This window comes from Ascaphus truei, chromosome 13 (assembly GCF_040206685.1).
Source record: "Ascaphus truei isolate aAscTru1 chromosome 13, aAscTru1.hap1, whole genome shotgun sequence".
NCBI lineage: Eukaryota > Metazoa > Chordata > Amphibia > Anura > Ascaphidae > Ascaphus > Ascaphus truei.
In genome coordinates, this window is record NC_134495.1 from 7,475,270 (window position 1) to 7,496,862 (window position 21,593).

Below are 21,593 nucleotides of genomic sequence, written 5' to 3' on the forward strand. Positions count from 1 at the left end.
GGCCGACAAGCGCGTGTGACCCCATGCGCTCCGTCGCGCAGCCACTATATCTGAGGCCTTGCTACTGAAATTTTAAATGAGTGCTTCAATAAAGGATTTTTTTTCTAACTATTTCAACAGAAATTACAAAACTTACACACCACTAAAATGATTATTTTGTCTGGTCTAAAATCCGATAGAACTTAAAGTCCAATTTAAAGATACGCAAATGGCTATTTGTGATTTTAGGGATAAAGTGTGTCAACATATACATAAAATAATCTATTAAAGCACCGCAAAACTTTTAAAAAATAAGCAATAAATGACAGAAGCAGCCCACAAACAACAAGAGAAAGGAAATATAGTTATGGAGATGAACAAAAATGTTAGGTCTGCTTTAATCACCAAAAAAAAAAAAAGTTATTGCACTGATTAAATTAGTGGTGAACATGCCTTTCTACTGAGAAAGTACAACAGACAGAAAAAATAAAACATTTTGCAGCTTGATTTTTTACTTAACTGTACCACTGAAAGTTAAGGCAACAATAATGGTTTTATAAAATGAGAGATTATTCAAGACCAATCATATACTGCAACTACAAACCACTTTAGTGAAGAACGCCAACTATATAATATACCATTCTGTGCACTCAGTGCTGGGGAGATGGCCCTACCGGCCTTTCCAACAGTCAAGGACTTAATGGTATTAACAAAATCTATTGTTAAATATTTAAGTTACATGTTTTAGAGAACAATGGATAGATTTTAAACACAATTTTCTGCACGAGAAATACCTTGGCCTGCTCTGCTTGCTGCCTCAGCTCTTCCACTTGTTTCTCCATATTATCGTGCTTGGCTTGTGCACTCTCCAGCAGCTCCTTTGCAGCCTGCATATTTTGTTCAAGCTCAGTGACCACCGATTGGTGTTGGGCAACCATATCAGCAACCGCTTTCTCGTGCATTTTCTGCAGGTCTTTACTTTCAAGCTGACTCTTTTTCGTTACTTGTTTCTGAAAAACAAAAAGGTGACCAGTGTTTCACTTAAAAATATTTACATTGGCGTAAACAAACTTTCAATAACAATCACTAACTTTTTGTAACACTCTACTAATGAATCATACAAAGGGTATAGGCCAAGATCCCCTTTCCCAGCAAGCTTACAATCTAACATTGCAGTTTCCAGCAAAATGACATTACTCCCGAGAACACATGAATGCTAAAAAAAAAAAAAAAAAAATCGCAACGTAACTTGGAGCAGCCAACTTTTAGGATTCAAGCGCAGAACCGCTAGAATCCAGTACGTGCTTCCCTGACCGTCACAACTTAAACTCCATCAACCCCAGGCATTTTGGAAAGTGCAACCTTGTGTTTTATGGATTTATATACAAATATCCCACTAGAAGGTATGTTTGAAAAGGGAATGTCAACGTTTTTCTTACCAAGTTATCCATTTGGGCAGCTAATGCTTGCAGCTCAGCCCGGTAAGATTCCTGTGCCTCCTTGTGGCTTTGTTTAGCCTCAGATTTCAGCAGCTCCACACTTTCCTGCAGTTGCGTTGCCATTTCTTTCGCTTTTGAAAACTCCACTTGCAGCTCTTCAAAATTCCTAAAAAAATTAGCAGACCCAAATGCACCTCAAAAATGTCTAAATGCAAGACGGAAACAAAGTGTAACAACAAACAAAAAGTTTGCGGAAAGTTGCATAGGGGAGAGTCAATTATCAAAGTGTGTGGAGTTGAACAGCTTTGGTAGAAAAGAGAGAAATCACAGTTAAAAGATTGGCTGTTAAAATACCTTTCCCTAGATTGTAATTCTTCATTTAGCTTTGTAAGTTGAACAGAACTATCCCCTGAAGACTGGATCATTCCTGAGATTTGATTTTCTAGTTTTCCTTTTGCCGCTATTAAATGCTGTTCCCTTTCTTCACCCTCTTTCAACTTCTTCTCCAGAACTGACAAAGTGAGAAAAAAAAAACCCCCACACAATTAATAACCAATACAATAAAATATGCAACACGTAGGTAAAGCAGAATCTCATGTGAGTAGTATGACCGTTACAAATTGCTCACCAACAAACTGAGGCTGTATGTGCTCCAACTGCTTGGAAATATCTGCACATTGCTTTTCCTTCTGGTGAAGCTTGTCCACGGTCTCTGTATCAAGAGGAGTTATACAGAACAACGTGTCAAACATCGGACCACTAAACAGAAGGGATGTGCAACAGCAATACCAGAGAAAGTTTAGAAAGTTGAAGGAAATTTCCGCAAGAACTGCTGAATCAGAGCTGGGGCAAGTGTGTCAGAATTCATCAGTTTAATTTGACTGTGCCCAGCCATTATTATATTACCAAGTACAGCTCAACCCCGTTATAACGCGAATCTGCTTATCACACGATGCAAGCATGGCTCCCAATTTTCGTATTTATGAATACTTAATAATCGTGTTGTAGGGTATCTTAAATACTTTATTGTACAATGCATACAATTGCACATTATTCCAAACGCGATCCGCTTATAACGCGATGCGATTCTTTGGACCCCAAGCACAGCGTTATAAGGGGGATGAGTGGTATGTCATATTGTGGTTCTGTGATGTCACTAGTGTTCTGGGCTAAAGAACTATTGCATCTAAGAACTCACAACTACACCAGTGTAGCCTGGTCACATGGCTATTGCAAAGTTTAGTTCCCTCAAGATACTTGTTAGAACAAAGCAACCATGCATTCCGCACCTTGCATATTTTTATGAAGGATCTTCACTTCTTCAGAGGAGGTGTGGAGACCATTTTTCTAGGAGGAGACATAAATTAACATATTTTCTGTCTACACGATCATCTTTTGTCCAAGAGCACAAAATTTAGATTGTAGTCACTGTGCCTTTACTTTGTAATGGCAATACCACAAGAGAGCAGCATTACAAAGTGCAAATACTGGAGCGAATGTGGATAATTTAACGCAAACTTACCAAGTCTTCCATTTCTTTGTCCAAAGATTCTTTGATCTGAATCAATGAACTCAGACTGTTCTCGAGGACAGAGAGTTTTCCCTCACGTGCCTTTAATTCTTTAGTTAGGTCATTTGCCTGATGACGTTGATTGTATGAAATAAAATAAATAAAATAAAAAACACAAACAAAACATGAAATGGAGAAAATAAAAATGGTACAAAAAAATGAAAACGAACTGAAACAAAACATTTACAGCAATACTGAATGAATGGGTGTCCAGTTTAAGATAAAGGCTGCACATTACTGTTCAATTAAATATGTATACTATACTTTAATCTAAGTCTGCAAGTGTAATTTGGAAGAGGGCATTTAAAAGGCATCCATAACCATGGACTTGTGTAAATATAATTTCCCATGTATAATGGTGGGGTACGCTGGAAGTACTGTACGAAATAACCGGGCGGTTTGGGCACATGGTTAAAGCACTTTACAAACAAGCACACCAAGGCCTTCCTTTGGTTGCTGAAGGATTGTAGGACAAAATAGATTCCAGTTTTGCCCATTTGTAAAACATTTTTTTTAATTGATGATAGTTTGAGAGGTGTCTTATTCTGATGTATAATGCACGTGTTTATATTTCAATCCCAGAAAAGGAACTGATCAGCTTACTATTCTAAAGCCAGAAAACACAGTTCTTGGCCATTTTAACAATAGGATTGTTTGTATAGTTGGATATATACCAGGACAAACTTACATTACAGTATTGTCAATGATGCAGAGATTACCTACAATGATTCTAATAATTTATAGTCGGACTACTGTAAATGGACTATTACATTTTAATTAGACCAATCTCATTATTAGAGTTCAAACACTGCAATAAATTCTGCAGTAAGTGTTTATATTTATGTGTATTACAGAACAAAAACAAACAATCCCTTTCTTGGGCCATTACACCCTGCCTTTAGAGTCCTACAAGTTTAACTTGTATAATGTTAGTATCTTGTCCTGTGAACATGTTCTGCTCTTAGTGTGAAAAACAAAACAAAAACAGTTTTATTAATCTGTAGTGTGGGAAAAGGCAAGAGATCTCTTAAAAGTAAAAATAAAATGCAAAATAAATAAAAATCAGTGCAGACTGCTGCTTTAACATGAAAATGGCCAAACAAACCAGAAGTGATGGTGCATGGTACAAACCTTGCTACTCTCCGCAATTTTTTCAGTCTCAAGATTCTTAATTTGCCCTTCAGCTGCCTCAAGTTTCTCCTTAAATTTCAGGATTTCCACTTTACCTTCAGACTCTGCTTTCTGCACGGAATCAAGACTTACAAGCTTCTCTTCTGCAGCCTTGATTTGGGCTTTAAACCTGGCAATTACTTGGCTTTGCTCTGTGCATTCAACTTGCAGCTCCTCTAGTTCTTTTACCTTTATTTCCGTGTCCTGGAGTTTATTTAACGTGTCTTCCATTTCTACGTGGTGCTGTTCTTCTGCCGCTTCCAGCTTGGATGCAAGGGCTTCAAGCTCCGATTCTCTTTCTTCATTCGATTTTTGGAGTCCAGCCTTCAAAGCTTCTATTTCTCTCCGATAACCAGATGTCTCAGCGTCTTGTTTAGATTGCATTTGTTCGGTTTCTTTTTGATGCTCCAATTTGAGAGTCTGTAGTTGAGTTTTAAGTTCGATAAATTCAGTGTTCTGAGCACCAACCCCTTTACGGAGCGAAACAGCGAGTTCTTCCATTGCTTGATGATGTGAACCAATTGCAGACTCTAACTTTGACTTCCAAAGTTCTACAACGTCTGTATTCTCCTTGTTTGCATTATTGAGCTTTATTTTCAAGCTTTCATTCTCTTTAGAAATCTTTTCAACAGAGGCTTTGAGTGCTTCTGCCTCCTTCACACGGGTGCCTTCCGAGCTTTCAAGTTGCCCTTTAAGAGCATTAAGCCCCTGCTCGTGTTCCTTGCTCAACGCAGCAATTTTTTCTTGCAAAGAACTTATTTCTTGCAACAGTGAAAGTGACGTGTCGACGTCGCCAGCTTGCTTGCTAGACTCTACCATCCTCTGCCGAAGGTCGACTACTTCTTTAGCTCTCAGGGCCAAGTCTTTTTCCAACTCCATGATGCGAGATTTTTCGGAAACCGTTGCCACCTGTGGTCAAACACCATTTTACAGAGACAAACAGAATGCAACAAGGCAATGAGAGGAGGGATATTACTGTATTAAATGCTATCGTAAGCAATACGTTTTAACACGATCAACCTTGCAGCTAACACAGGGAACTTAAAGGTGCAGTTCCACTGATACTTTGTATAAGCATTAAAGCACTCTGTCATGGGAAAACTTCTCAATTATGAAAAACATTAGAACTGGTAAATTTAGTCATTTAGACAACAAAGAACACTGCAAAAAAAAAAGTACAGTACAACATTATGTTTGGGGTTAGGAGCCGACACCTAACTGAGGAATTATGCAGCGGGTATTACACATTTCAAGGGACAGAGTTAAGCTGCGTAGCACATTTTTAGGGTGATGGAGAATCACTAGGTTCCCACATAAAAAAAAGTTACAAATGAATTTTAAAAAGTGCATTATCCATTTATATGTAATCGGCATGAAAATGAACAGCAGCAGCAATCTGAACAAACTAATTTGGATGTGGATCGGCACATTTAAGGCACATTATGAAATAATTTTTTTATTTTTTATTATTTAATTCATATTTTACATCAAAATATATAGTAAGGCCAGAGTCCAGTACTACTCGTAAAGGTATCGGAAAACAAGCACTCCGTCATAAGGTGAAAAGATAACCATGTAAAATTAATCCAAAACAGAGCTGAACTAAAAACCTCCGTTTACTTTTCAACTGCGATCCGTTCCACAACTTGTGCGCGGAAAATGACCACTTTTTACATTCACCTATCCTGCATTTTCTTCTTCCAACCCCTATAACAGGAAGTATTCCCCATTTCTTACAGCTCCACAAAACAGAATTGGCAATGCTTTTAGGAAGCGGTTTGAAATACGCCAAAGCGACAGTTCGGGCCATTGTCTGTCAAAAATCCCTGGTGACTTCAATGAGAATATCGTCTGAAAACGTCGCGATCGGCTGCTCACGGATATAGAATAAGCCCCATAGTCTTCAAAGACGAAAAGATTAAACATAAAATAAAAGACTTCCTTTCATTTCAAATCTTTTAGTAAAAGCGCAAGATGCATGCAGCAAAAAAAAAAAAAGTTTTAACTACTAGATAATAAACTATAATACATATTTATAATAAATATAATCCTATTCTACTATTTCATAGTTAACAGAAAATATTTACAGTTTACTGTTAAATACCATGATTTACAGTTAAATTAAGCTGTTTGATGTACTAATTTTCCCACTACTAAAAGCGATTAAATACAAATTTAAAGGTCTTAAAAAAAAAAAAAGTAAATAAAAAAGTTCAACTAGTTATTAAAAGCAAAACGTTCACCCATACCATGTAGCATGCTGTAAACAAGTTGTAAGCAAGACTGCAGGAACCCTCAAACACATGCCTTCAGCATTAGTCCACAAGAATCCAACAATAAGCTCTAATACTCTAGGCCAGGGGTGCTCAACTCCAGTCCTCAAGCCCCCCCAACATGCCAGGTTTTCAGGATATCCCTGCTTCATCTCAGGTGGCTGAATCAGTGGCTCAGTCGGACTGAGCATCTGATTGAGCCACCTATGCTGAAACAGGGACTGATTGAGCAATCTGTGCTGAAGCTGGAATATCCTGAAAACCTGGCCTGTTGGGGGGGGGGGGGCTGAGGACTGGGGTTGAGCGCCCCTGCTCTAGGCCACAAGTTAAGAAAAAGCAATCATTAGTGCACATCCTACCACCGCAAGCCATCCGGAATTTTCAGAAAACAAGGACAGGAAATCTGCAGTATTCACATTACTTACTTTTAATGAAACTGGCCGTGTTTTGGCCTGTGAATAACAAGAAATGTCAACAAGGCAAAAAAAAAAAAACCACCAACAAGGTTCTCCCGAGACCATGAAATGCAAAGGCCTACTGAATATGGTATGAATATAAGCAGAGCTGCGCCACTGTAACACCCAACACCTCCACTTCAGAGCACAAAGGACACCATGAAAAATGCATTCAACAAAGTGATTTTGCATTAAGACAAATAAGAGCAGCATTTCTGTGAGTTCAAATGACATTTTAAAGGGAAAACAAACTCCCATAAGTACACTTAAGAAGCTTGAATAAAACTGGTTTTGTTCTGCTGGTGCTCTCAACGCACAGGGACACGTCCAGAACGATGCACAGTGTTAAACAAGTAAAGAGGAGCACTTCGGTCTTCTTGATGGCATTTATTAAGCCATTGTGCACTGTGGTTCGGCTGCAAGATAAAGCTTTATCAAGCAGGAGGCTCCTCATCCACCGAAGGCGACCCTCATTACTTTATCAAATGACATTTGACATTTTTAAATCTTAACATTCACATAAAGCCAGGGTAGTCAGCTTTAGCCCTCAAGATCTACCAACAGGTCAGGTTTTCAGGCTATCCCTGCTTCAGCAGAGGTGGTGAAGTCAAAGACCGAGCCACCTGTGCGGAAGCAGGGATATTCTGAAAACCTGCCCTGTTGGTAGCTCTTGAGGACTGGAGTTGAGCACCACTGAAAGCATAAAAAACACTCTAGCGCTGCCAAGATAAATGGAATATACCGTACGTACAGGGACATGTATTGCAAGGAGTTGTTAGTTGGCCCCTATGGTACTGTAGCGAGAGCGTTAAATTGGGCATGAAGGTTCGTCTTTACTAGGCAGTGTGATTACATAAGACACCTGGCACGGGAAGATGCCCATTCACTTTAATGAGCTGTAGTTTGTTTTCCGCTACTGGGAGGTGTCTTACAGAACAGCCCCACTTGGTAAATACGGGCCTATGGATTGACTAGATTTACCTATAAGAAGTATATATTTCAGAATAATGCATGTTAATAGCTTCGGCATTTCAGTTTAAGGAATCAGAGGTACTAGGCTTTATGTGCCTTGATTGGATGGGCTGGTTGTATTACCTACAAAACCGTCTGAGAAACGATGTCCTGAGGGAATAAACAGTTGGTCCGATTCCTAAAGGAGCCATGCAACAGGAATTGATCAGTAGCACAGTAAGTAGTAAGGGCCTTTATACAAAGGACAGAGGTTACACACGGAAAGGAAGAATAAGCAATTAGAGCAAGATCATTTTTTTGAAAAGCAGTAAAATGTTATTTTGGTCATGTACCTATAGTCGGTGAATGTGTCTTTTACTTGATCCTACCTAAAGAAATGCTATGAGTGTCTAAAGACCTTTTTTTTTTTTTTTTTTTACCAAACCTCTAAAGCAGGGGTGCTGAATTCCAGTCCTCAAGCCCCCCCTTCCCAACAGGTAAGGTTTTCTGGATATCCCAGCTTCAGCACTGGTAGCTCAATCAGTCCCTGCTTCAGCACAGGTGGCTCAGTCAGACTCCGTCTTCGACAGCCTCAGATTGAGCCACCTGTGCTGAAGTTGGGATATCATGAAAACCTGACCTGTTGAGGGAGGACGGGGGAGGGGGAGCTCGAGGACTGCCGTTGAGCACTCCTGCTCTCAAAGACCAAAGACCGTATATAGATATTTGTTTTTCCTGACGAGTAATATTGTAAAATTCACTGCAGCTGAACAAAGCGATTAACCGCGTTTCACCAGGAGAGTTTCCATTCACTTCAATATCGAAAACCATTACCCTAGTATCTTCTAACTCTCTCTGCAGTTTGTCAGCTTTGGTCTTTTCAAAGAGCAGGCTCTGTTCAAGCTCCTTAATGCGGGCATGCTCCAGTTTGGTCTGCGTCTGTTAGTAAAAAGGGAAAGGAAGAGAACACAACAGTGCCACCATCACATGCCAGCACGAGAGGAGGGAGCCACATGCAGGCCGAGCGCCAGCACCGTCAACCACTGATGAGCAAAGAAGATGCAGCGAAGAGAGACAGGGGGGATGGCTCGGTGATGCTCGGGTTAGGGCGACTGACAAAGTGGGAACAGGTTGAAATGAGACACAAAGAGAGAGGAAATAAGTAGAAACCCAAGATCCATGCATGCAGCAAGAAAAGTTACATTTATCAGAAGAAATGCGTTATCATTTAGAAACGTTAATACTTTGACAAGCCGTAATCCCCTTTTATTACCCTCCAATACAGTGACTGTAAAGGTTTGTTCGCTTGGACTAGTTAACACTTTCCCTGCCAGGGGACCAGAAACAAATGTATTGCTGGCCCCTATAGCAGCAAAAGCGCCTCACGGTGTCCTGTGTTTATCTATCCATCTATATATGGTACTATTGAGTTATCTGTATGCGGAAATGTTATGCTTTCATACTATAGTAAAGGTGTATTTTATTAAAATTAATTTACCATAAAGGGTAGGAAAATGTGACTTCTTACATTTTAAATGATACTTTCCATAGTGTAAAGTAACCCTACAGGACAGATCTAAATTCTTTCATTGCTAAAGGGGACTGAAACGTATTATATATTATTTTTATGCCCCTGCTTCAGATCTCCAAGTCACACAGATGATCATGTTAAATGGGGATGGCTTCAGTATATTCATTTCAGATTGCACGATTCTATAAAAATATGCAAGCCTAACTCCAGTAATGTTGGGTCAATAATACTTTCCGTGCACACAACAGGTCCAATTGTGTTTGCACCTGCACTCCAAATTGAACAAGTTATCATAACACAGGCCTGTTCGTGTGAGCAAATGCATTGGGAAGAGTGGTAAAGACTTGCTTATACCACCATATTTATAATGTCCACAAATGTAATTCTATAAATTGATGTAAAAGCTGCAGATCAAAAAATATCCTACATGGTTTTTTTTAAATAAATCAGTTCTGTACTACAGTATGAGAAAATACTTGCAGCATTTTTTTTAAACAACTGTAAATGACATTTGTAATGTATTAATGTAACGAGCATTTTTTGTTTCTATAGCAACCATTTACAAAGTTACACTCCCTTCCTCATCTGAAACAGGCTCTGGCGCATCTTTTTTGAGCTCTGCCCTCTCTAGCAGTTCACAGAACTTTGCATCTTTGGTCCTCTTCTGCTGCACTGACAGCCATTTAGTGAACCCCCCAGAGACGAATCTTTGCCGATCGATCACAGGGAACGGATCATAGGCACCTTAGCTAATTACTTACCATTGTGTGGATTGTATTAATGCACATATTAAATGGTAAAATAAAATGTAAAAAAAACTGGCAGCTTGAACTGCTGCTTTAAAGCTTTTGAACGGTTTCTATGCAACACATGAACATAACACTTCCTCAAGATATATTTTACAGCCTTGTGTCTAATAACTAAATACGTAAAAAAAATGTTGCATATATAATTTCACATTATATGTTTTAGTTTTAACATGAGTTTACTGCCCATATAAGTTAATGGGCAGTAAGTCTGAAAACTGTAAATGCAATAACAATAAATGCCTTGCACAATAAATCCACTGCCATTTATTTCTCGCTTCATTACTGTTTATTTCCTGTAATACAATGATCTCAATAAATGTTACCAATATGTTCTAATCCCATAAATCAAGGCGGTGCACATCATTTTAATCTGTGCGGTCATCTTGAATTCTCTCCAGGAAGTAACAGAAAAAGATTACCACTATTTTAAATCTCACATTAAAAAAAATGTATCGTTTTCTTATTTGTATATGTAAAGCGTGTGACGGGGTATAATTCTACATTCTTACCTAAACTGGCAATCGTTTGGTACTCCTGTTACAAACCTGGCAAAATCCTGATTGTGTGCCTAACGAAATGGCTGTTTCAGTCAGTCTAACCCAGCAGCTACAATGTATACTTATTACTACTAATGTAACATTATCTATTGTTACAGTTTACAGCTTAAACGGCTGGGAACATTTGCAACAAATTATCCCAAACAATAAAGTGTTGCAAAGATTTTCCATTGCTTGGGAGGCGTGTTAAACCAGCTATAGAAATCAAAGGATGCTTTAAAAAATCATTCAATTCGCTTTAAGAGTTGATTTAAAAAACAACCAAAAAAAAAATGCAGTAAGTATTATCTAATACTACAGAACGGACTCATTTAAACAAAAAAATAATAAACCCCCCCATAAGATTTCACACGTTTGACTGCTTGAAGGACAAGAATTTAGAACTAAACATTGTTTTACTAATATTTATATTTCAAACACCATCTGTGTGACCGAGGAAAAGTGAATAGGAACAAAGTTACATCAAATACAAAATCGGTTAAAGTATGAAAATATTACCTATCACTAAAGATAAAATACACGCTTTTGAATGAATAGTAATACAAATTTGAATTATTCTCCTTTTTAATTGCAAAGGGAAATATAGCAAATAGCTGGACATAAAAATAAATGTGTATTACTTATTTATTTATAAAATGTGTTACCAGGAAGTAATACATTGAGAGTTACCTCTCGTTTTCAGGTATGTCCTGGGCATAGAGTTATGACAAATACATGTGACATTACAGTCATCTTAAAATCTTTGTATAACCCAGAAGGGTTTAGAATACTAGAACTAGGCGTGTCCTGTTGTACTAATAAAAGGGTTTATAGATCTGTGATTTAGTTAATTGATTATATACATTACAGCAATTTATTCCCCCCACAAAGAAAGCAACATGCACAAGTGTATTAAAATCAATACTTCAAAGGCAGATTTTGAGTTAGTGCTCAAGAAATTGTATTAAAGCTCGTCTCTAAACAGGTGTCAGGTCCAACTGATAGGATTTTGAGGATCAAAATGAGGATTTTGAGGATCAAAATGAAAAATTGCCTATTTTTATTAATATATTAGAAAATATTAACTAAAATAGACTAGTCTTAAATGTGAAAGCACATTAAATATATATTTTTTAATCAGTCTCTTTCCGATTAAATTGTGAAAATAAAATATGAGGATGGCATTTTAAAATGTATATATAACCAACATGTAAAATAAATCTCGAGATGAAATGTTATTTTATAGAAATTGCCCATAAAAACTCATATTACAGTCTTTTCCACAAAGTGGCTAATTTAGCACTGTATTTTACCGTGCATACAGTTAACTAGTTTTAATGAACTAAATTAGCATTTCTCAATGAAGCCTAAAAAGAGAGACAAACCGTTCCATTTACAGGTTCATTTTAGTGTCAATCATTTATAAATCTGGAAGTGTCTAGCGGTCAAACACCGAATTTTATTGCGTTTGGAAATCTTATACATTCCATTTATTCTACTGCCAGTTTTATAAACCTTAAAAAGTTTCACTGCGCTTCATTTTAGAGTGTGAAAAAGCAATTAGCAAGCATGGAGCGTTGTTGATCCGTGAAGATGATGGTACTATTGAACGTGTATATTTGGCAGCACTGCTGTACCCTTGTTTGTGGGAACATGCCGGAATAAAATGTTCCTTTTCTCTTAAGACCCCGTTTACCTTATGTTGCGACTTTTTGTACCTTCAGCAAATAATTTCGTCAAACTGCAGTTGTCGAATCCAATTGGCTGAACTTTAGCCACATGCTTCCATAACTCATTCCTACTCTGGATTTTCAAAACCTATGTTGTGATAAATATTGCTTTTCAACACAACAGGAACATATATTATTCAGTTGGGTGTAATTTACCTCTAAATCACCCTTTGTAATAGAGTCTTCCTCAACACGGAATTGAAGGTCTTCAACTTTCCTGTAAAACACACACAATAAATCTGACAATTATTTTGCGACCCAATGTCAACAAAAAATAGGTATGTTTTTAGTTATAAACACAAGCAATTTGCAAATTGAATTACAACAAAAATCTAAAAAAAAAAAAAATCTGTAGCTCAAGTGACCCTATGAGCACTCCAACAAAAGCCTTCATCACACATTACCTTTTCTCTTCTTCAAGCTGATTTAGAAATTCTACTTTTTCTTGGTCGGCGGCTTTTACCATTGCACGTAATTGATCCATCTTGGCTTCCATTTCCATCACATACTGCGGAAATAATAAAACAGAGTTAACCGTTCACATTTGATGCACTTCAATGTATCAAAGGAAGACTTGCTAAATTATTCAGTTATTCAAAACAAGAAGCTGTAACAAGAAATGGTGTCTGAATACAATGTAACGTCTCTCTCCCTTTGTGTGACAGAAAGCCTCATTGCCAAGACATGCCAAGGTGATATTTTCTGGGGACATGGGCCTCACCAAGACTTCGAAAACATCATATAAACCAAGGGTGGGCAACACCGGTCAGTCCTCGAGGGCCACCAACAGGTCAGGTTTTCAAGGTATCCCAGCTTTAGCACAGGTGGTGCAGTCGAAGACTGAGCCACTGATGGAGCCCACAGTGCTGAAGCTGGGATATCCTGAAAACCTGACCTGTTGGTGGTCCTTGAGGACTAGCGTTGGCCTCCCCTGATATAAACACATAGTATTTGTGAGTGTTTTCGTTTAACTCTTGCATTTATTTTATGATCGACCATGGGAGAATATGAAAACAATACAAACCGTAATGGCAGAGTATTTACAGACCGGTTTCCCCCCACTAAATAAGCATGGCTTTTAATGAACTGAAACCATGCCCAATGTATACGATATGGAAATCACAAAGGACTATATTAATAATGTGCTATGACTCCTTACCTGATCATGTCCATCTCGGATAACGGCTAGTTCCTGCTCCACCTCGCCCACGTGGCTAGTGGCTTTAGCCACTTCCGCTCTCTCCATGTCTCTTTCGGCCAGCAGCTGTTCAATGTGCTGCTGCTTCTCTTTTAGAGCTTCCTGAAGAGCTGTTGTGCCAGAGATTTTTCTTGCGTATCGGGATGACGTTTCTGTTAACTGCTCAGGGACATCACAAAATAAAAATTAAAGTTAATAAGGAACCAGGTGAGCACCAAACAGTTCAAGACACGGCCCTCCAAACAAAGAAGCTACTATTGGTGGTTAAATTATAAATCTGGCTTTAGTGGAAGTGATCTATTAACCAGATAGAGGGGTTAGGCTGTTACAAGGATCTATTAACTAGATAAAGGCTTAATGTTTCATTAAAATTGTTACCCACACTTATTTTCCAGATAGAGAAATTATCTGTGGACCTAAAACGTGAATAAACTTAAAAAGTATGATGCCACGGTCTCTGTTACAATATACAAGAGGTTTGCGTGCATAGAGGAAGCAAACAATATTCTTGGAGAATATGGAGAGAGTCTGCAACGTGAGCATTGCACAAAGTATTTTGTTCCGAAAGCGCTCTGGGGACAACACGATGACTGTTTTGCATCATAACTCGACTCATTGTTCTTGATTTTAACAAGGTTTCAGTTGTTAATTAGCAAAATTCTGGTCACATCAATTGCTTAATACACTTATAACCTGGGAAAAAATATATAAATAAAAACACTTACCAGCCCTGTGCGACTTGGTTTGCTGCTTACGGAAGATGAAATCGAACTCATGGAGCTAAGAGAGGATGCACTCGGACTGCGTTTCAAAGTTGCTGGAGCAGCAGGCGTTGTAATAATTTTTCTTACGGTGGTCTTGGCTTTAGCTGGAGTGGTTGATGGAAATCCAATCCGTGTAACTTTATGCACAGGTGCAAATAACCCATATTTTGGCTGGCACTGAAAATACCTTTAATAAAAGATTGCATTTCTGACTCGGTATCAAAAGAACCATCCAGGCTTGTAGTTTCCACATGATCTGTGTGTATACCAAACTGTACTTTTAATAGAAATGCAAGTACAGTATGACAAGTGACAGTATAGTAAAGCAGACATTTCTAAATGGGCATGATCCGTTTGCAATTCAACTTCTACAGAGCAAAGGACACACTAAATTACAAATTATTTCAAAAGACCAAAAGTGATTTCCATTTTAAAGTGGTAAATAAAAATACCCGTTGTGGTGCAAATGCATGTCTCGGATAGCTCAGCAACCCTGTCCTTCCCCATTATCTCTTCGCATACAGTGTTTCTACAGCAGTCAGGGATTCTGGGTAATGACCTATATAGTTTTGTTTTTGTATAGCGCTGTACAGAGACATTTTGCAGACACAGGTCCCTGCCCCGTGGAGCTTACAGTCTATGTACTTGGTGCCTGAGGCACAGGGAGATAAAGTGACTTGTACAAGGTCACAAGGAGCCGACACCAGGAATTGAACCTGGTTCCCCAGCTTCAAACTCGGGGCCAATCAGTGTCTTTACTCACTGAGCCGCTCCTTCTCCCTTCACATGCAAATGGGCAGTGTACCACTACGTCTTAGTCCATTTTAACACGGACCCCTATGAGCCCATGCCTGTCGTATTACGCAGCTTTTCAGCACAGCTTGGGTTAAAGAAGTGCAGAGCCAGTAATCCTACTCAAAGCGGTTTTGACCTTCTGGGTCTTATCAGTGCGAGGTTGGATGCTGAATATGTAACGTGAAGCTGGAAAGTGGGTGTAACCAGACATTAAAAAAGTTGTGGTGGGTAAAAAATAAATTAAAAAAAGTGACAAAAAACCTCCCTGGCTGTAGTGGAAGTGCTGTTTGCTAAGAGATAATGGGGAAGGGCAGGATTTCAGGCCTGTCTGAAACATGTGAATGCACCACAAGTGGGATTTGTAATTACTGCACACGGTACGGCGGAGGGGTTGTAACTGTTTGTTCCCACCATAACCATCCTAAAGCAACAATTCTGGTTTCATTTTTTACCTCTCTTATTACAGGATTGAAGCAGGGGGTCTTCGGAGCTGCACTGCGTTCATTTCAGTTCCGGGGACCCCCTGCTTTGAGATACATACTTCGTCGGGGGTGCCGGTATCTCTGCCAGGAAACTTTTGTGCCTAACATAATGGCGGCTTTTCCAAGAGGAAGCCGTGACGTCATCCTTTGCGGCTTCTTATTGGCACCCTCTACGGCGTTAAGTATTTCGGGAAGCAGGGGGTCCCCGGAGCTCAAAACCAATGCAGTTCCCCTCCAGAGTCCCCCTGCTTCAAACCTGTAACTAACAAAGCAAATGAGACCGGGATTGCTGCTTTAATACTGTTGTGCGAGAGCCAAGCAGCTCAGGTGCAAGTTTGTCCAATTTTACAGACAAAACGACCTTGAAGTGGCCTTTAATGCATTACATCACGCCTCGAGTGCACTTTACCACTAGAACACTAACCTTGTCCCGGCCACCGCTCCATCATTCTTTCCCAAAGGTTCGTCTAATTCAACGCCACACCAGTCTCCTTTTGCAAAATCAGTCTCCCCCAGAAACCGTATAACCCCAGCTTTTGAGCCACTGACCTATGAAGACAGAATATGGATTCAATTACTACTGTTATTTTAACGATTATATTTTTATTATTGGTACAGTTTATAGATCCATCTATACAAGATAATCCAATGAGATAGCAAAGCATTGTAAGCAGAATTCAGGGCAACATCTAATCTTGCCTAATATTAATTGCCCCAATTCACATACTTGACCTAATTCTTCCATGAGTTTTTTTGTGTAACCCAGGGGGAGACAACACAGGTGGTGCTTGCTTACCGACGCCGCATAATGCAGTCCGCCGGACGCATTATCTGATGCCGGACCCGCTTTTCTGACGGTCAAGGCCGCCGATCAACATGGGACCCACAATCTGACGGTACGTTAACCGACAGCGGTTAGTGGGACGCACTCCGTCGGAAAAGCAAGGACCGCCTGTACTCTGCAACTTTTTCAATCACCCCACTCTGGACTTTAAAGGAACCCGGGTTTGATGATTTGATGAATCAGGGCCCTGATGATTCAGTCTGTTAGGTGGGAGCAAGTCACAAACCTCAAATCAACTAAAACAAAATGATCAGGAGTGCATTTACCCCTTTGCTGCTAGAGGTATCTGCACTGAAACAACCCCTTCACTGCCATTGCTTTGCATTGAAGGAGCAATCCAAGCAGTTTTTTTTCTTTTCATATGTTTTAAATATAACAAGAAACAAAGAAGCCCAGAGCAATATCCAATGTGACAAAAATACACAGTGAAATACCTGTATATCGCTTGAAAAAGGGTCATTTAGTTAACCCTTTGGCCAAAGCGTATAAGCCTGCGAGCCACATCAAGACATGACCAAATTCGCAGGTCCTAACACTGCCTGATTAAAATTCTCCTCCCTCCCAGGGTTTAAGCTCGCCCCTCGCCACTTTTCAAGTAAGCAGCTGGTTGTGACAGGTTCAATGCTATGACCATTCTTCTTCTAATTATAGAGGTAAATATGAATTTTAATCAGTTAGTGTTAGGACCTGCGAATTTGGTCATGCCTTGATGTGGCTCACAGGCTTATACGCTTTGGCCAAAGGGTTAACTAAATGACCCTTATTCAAGAGATATATAGGTATTTCATTGTGTATTTTTGTCACATTGGATGTTGCTCTGGACTTCGTTTCTTGTTGTATACAATTAGCCACGCCCAGTAGCACTCCTTTTGACACACCACACACACCAGTAATTTGGGGGGGTTTGTTAGAGCTTGCTGGGTATCTGTGCATATTTTTTAAATGCAGGTTTGAAGCAGGAGCTGAACCCTATTAATTTCAGCTCCCGGGACACCCTGCTTCCGAAGATACTTCCCACAGAAGGGGGTGCCTGTATCACCTGCAGTTTTCAGCTTTCGTCACATGGGCCAATAGGAAGCTATACCGGATGACGTCACGGCTTCCTATTGGCCCGGAGGGCCCATGAGCTGTGAACAGAAGCCATATAGAGAACCCTGGACTGGCTACCAGCACCCACTACAGCAGAGGCAAGTACCTTCGGAAGCAGGGGGTCCCTAGGGCTGAAATTCATGCGGTTCAGCTCCGGAGACTCCCTGTTTCAATCCTGTATGAAAACAAAACGACTTGGATCGCCTCTTAAAGATACACGTTCATGCTAACCATGTTATTTTACCAACATTTTGAAAAAACAAAGCATACAAACACACTGTTACTAGTCTAAGCAAGCACATGTTTCTGAAGACCAAGGCACGCTAGATAGATATTCTGTGAACCAGTCTTCCCCCTTGATCAAGAAGATTTCAACTACATTCATTTGAATAGGGCTAAAACCTGCCTGAATAAGGGGAAGACGGTTTCACAGCATGTCGAATAGTGCAAGTCATCTCAACCTACAAGGGATCCACATTTCTAAATCGTATTTAGGGTTTCATAAGCCTATTTCATTGCAATAAAATATAAATATATTTTTTTTTTCTGGACATTGCTGTGCGGTTTACTCACTATATCCAGATGAAGTAAAACAGCTATAAATTGAGCCGGTAGAAAATGACCCAGGTCCATAGACAGCCCAAAAATAGCTCCTTCCTAAAACACAGGATCTCCATGCTCAATATTCAACTGGGAAGTGGAGGGTTTCTTAGCCAAGTACTGTACTACTTTAGTGCTATGTTCTCACATTCAGTTTTGCTCAAAAGCAGCGTAAAATGTGTCAATATCAAACAAAAAAAGTGATTTGTACGGCTGATCTTTATTGGACAAATACTACATTTTGTGGGGGTAAAAATAAGGGAAATGAGTTATGGGAACTGACGCAGGAGTTAAAGTCTGTGTTCCACACATTAAACTGCAATACAATATTTTATTTCAACTCTCTCAAAATATTTATTCACCAACCTTTAAAAGTGATTTATTGATTGAGGTATAAAAAAAATTGCAAGCCTGCGGCTTCTCATGTGTATTGTGAGTGAGTAGATGCTTATCAAATACGGCCTCAGCAAAGTAGTTACCTTTTTTGGCTTTCACATTACAAGGTGGAGCTGCCAACACCTTAGATTATTATTTACTGCATCGTTTAAGTTTAGTTCGAGCATGTCCGCATTTGATTCCCAAGCCATAAAATACCCGCTTGCTCCATGCCATAGGAGCGGTTAAACTGAGAAAAGTTATACCGATACCACATGCAGAACAAATCGCACATCAAATTTTAATGGGAGGATTGTCATCGTATAAATTTTCTTTAATTTTTTTTTTTTAAATAAGTGCTATGGCACCAGTTTATCACAGTAAAATCATTCCAAAACCGTTCTTGAAATAGAAAACTATGCATTTGATCGTTCAATGCTATATGAAAATTGTGTAAAAAAAATTAATATTTAATACACTTTTAGGCAAAGTGCAATAACCAAAAATCATTTATTCACCCCCAAAAAATCCCAATTTCATGCACAATTTAAATGGATTATGCAGGAGGTGCACATACTTATATTTCCAGTGACTACTCAATTAGGGGTTTATTCAGGTCTATGGGATTACAGCAACTTCAAGTGACTGTCAAACACTTTCAGCAGCTCAGAATGCTTCATTTTATTCCCCTTTGTATTTCCAATAATTACCAGGGGTATTTTCAACTCACATCATATATCATATAATAAGGGGAAGGAGTGGCTCAGCGAGTAAAGATACTAACTGGCACGGAGTTTGGAGCAGGAGAACCTGGTTCAAATTCCAGTGCCGGCTCCTTGTGACCTTGGGGAAATCACCTTATCTCCCTGTGCCTCAGGCACCAAAAACATAGATTGTAAGCTCCACGGGGCAGGGACCTGTGCCTGCAAAATGTCTCTGTAAAGCGCTACCTAAAACTAGCAGCATTATACAAGAACATGCCATTTTTATTATTATATGTTATATCTGTCCTTTAGTTCCCATTAATGCAAAATCAAGACACACTGACAACATAATATTTATGGTAAGGAAAAAATAAATCTCACCAAGACCCGATCCCCCATCTTAAGCTCCCTTTCCCCCTTTTTAACCGATCCCGTTTCAGAAAGATTTGATATGGAATCACTTGCTGTTCTCGTCAGATTGCTACCCTGGGCTGGTGTGAAAGGCTCCTTGGCGGGAAGTGTGGAGGTTTTGAGAGGGGTTGCTGCAGAGGACGGGGTTGATATCGTGCCTGGAGAATCCACATTTGAAGATGCCAAGGTTGGCGAGGTAGCTCTTGATGTACAAGTGGACTGGGTGCCGTTGGTCTCATCTTCCCCTGGTTTCCGTAACAGTTTTGATGGTCTTGTAAAAATCCCCCTTGAGGCTTCACACTGGAAATATCGAATGCCAGCTACAGAGCCATCATTTTTACCAATTGTTTCATCCAAAACAATTCCTGCCCATTGTCCCGGGGCAAATTGTGTCTCACCCAGAAATTGAATGAATCCCGGTTTATTGCCATTAACCCAGACCCGCTCTCCAACTTGGAAATCATCCACAAACTCTTCCGTAGTCTCTGCAGCTGGTGAACCGACAGGTTTTTCTGCCACTCCTGCTTTTACAGAGGAAGCTGCAATGAGAAGAAAGGTTAAACCCATGATATATGCCGTACGTTTTACCGATTACGTGATAACCGATAATACTGGTGAAGAAAAGTCTATATTATAGGTCAATAGACACTAATCATCTGAACTAATTACCATTACAAATTATCGTTTTGAAAATTATCTTTGGCTGAAGGAGTAACTTCAGTTACAAGAAAACGACATTTTAAGAGGGTCCCAGAGTTAGCCGTCACTTAAATTTGCAGTCTTGGAACGTTTTTGTTTTGTTTGTTAATAGAGCCATTTACCAGAGCATGTGTTTAATGTTATATTTTATTTTTTAGGATGTTGCAATGCAGGGATATCAGTCACCCAAATCAAAGAATTGACTGAAATGAAGATGGCTGCCACTGTCCCCAAAGCCAATGGGATGAAGCGTCCGTGATAAATGTTTATTTTAGCATTAATAAGGATTAAAGAAAAGAATGTTGAAATTTTTTTTCAGAGTACTTCAACGTTATGCGCTTTTTTTTTCCCCACGTGGACCTGCTGCATGGGACCGACACGTCTCAGCGTGCCACGGGCACTGAAGTAGGATCGATCTTTGGGGCAGGGACTCGTGTTTACATTCTATGTACAGATTTGGGATTATACTAAATGAATGTCTCTGTGTGGGATTTGCAGATTGCAGACAATGGATACCGGTCCCTTATTGATTCCGGCTGCCCATTAGGTTATCACTGGAATGATTTAATAAAGGAGATCGTGATGGGCCCACCTAACATTTTCCTAATGAACGCTTACCAAATAAAAAATGCAAAGCGCATGAACAAAAAGTATGAAACTATTAGCCAAAGTGTTTCTAAACATCTGTTAAATTAGTGACTCATGACCAATAGTAAGTTTGCTGTACAGCTGTGTTAAATTGTACGTATTATAACTATATGAATGTACACGTATTAAACTTATGTTCTTCTGAATCATGAATATATAGAAATACAGTGCAGGGCTGGCCAACTCCAGTCCTCAGAGGCCACCAACAGGTCAGGTCTTCAGGATATCCCTGATTCAGCACAGGTGGCTCAATCAATGACTGTACCACCAGTGCTGAAGCAGGGCTATCCTGTAAACCTGACCTGACGGTGGCCCTTGAGGACTGGAGCTGTCCACCCCTGATATAGGACATGAGTTCTTACCAGCAGTAGTAGCAGGAGTAGGTTGTGTTTTAGTGGCTCCCGCACCAGCTCCAGCTCTTGCTATTTTGGAAGGAGCCTTAAGCCCACTCTGTTTCAGTGAACTCATTCTTCCACTCAAAACAATGATTTCCCACCAATTGTTATCTCTTTGCAACCATTGATACCTTGACTTGTTTCTA

The 21,593-nt window shown here is 39.5% G+C and overlaps 1 protein-coding gene across 8 annotated transcripts in view; it reads right to left on the reverse strand.

Annotated features, from left to right (window-relative positions):
• CLIP1 (CAP-Gly domain containing linker protein 1) overlaps positions 1–21,593 on the reverse strand; it is a 43,849-nt gene that overhangs the window by 22,238 nt on the left and 18 nt on the right. For 2 of the 8 annotated variants that reach the window (XM_075568260.1, XM_075568267.1), the window contains exons 1-16: positions 21,415–21,593; positions 19,676–20,244; positions 16,107–16,231; positions 14,367–14,592; positions 13,603–13,800; positions 12,848–12,951; positions 12,600–12,660; positions 8,672–8,776; positions 6,857–6,883; positions 4,120–5,067; positions 2,941–3,057; positions 2,708–2,765; positions 2,047–2,130; positions 1,773–1,929; positions 1,419–1,584; positions 774–989 (exon numbers count right to left, since the gene is read on the reverse strand). The exon at positions 21,415–21,593 is cut by the window's right edge and continues 18 nt beyond it. In XM_075568260.1, coding sequence (XP_075424375.1) covers positions 774–989; positions 1,419–1,584; positions 1,773–1,929; positions 2,047–2,130; positions 2,708–2,765; positions 2,941–3,057; positions 4,120–5,067; positions 6,857–6,883; positions 8,672–8,776; positions 12,600–12,660; positions 12,848–12,951; positions 13,603–13,800; positions 14,367–14,592; positions 16,107–16,231; positions 19,676–20,244; positions 21,415–21,520 — 3,267 coding nt within the window. In that variant the 5' untranslated portion in view covers positions 21,521–21,593. The remainder of the gene's footprint in view (positions 1–773; positions 990–1,418; positions 1,585–1,772; positions 1,930–2,046; positions 2,131–2,707; positions 2,766–2,940; positions 3,058–4,119; positions 5,068–6,856; positions 6,884–8,671; positions 8,777–12,599; positions 12,661–12,847; positions 12,952–13,602; positions 13,801–14,366; positions 14,593–16,106; positions 16,232–19,675; positions 20,245–21,414) is intronic. The other 6 variants (XM_075568268.1, XM_075568264.1, XM_075568265.1 and 3 more) reach the window with 5 other exon arrangements.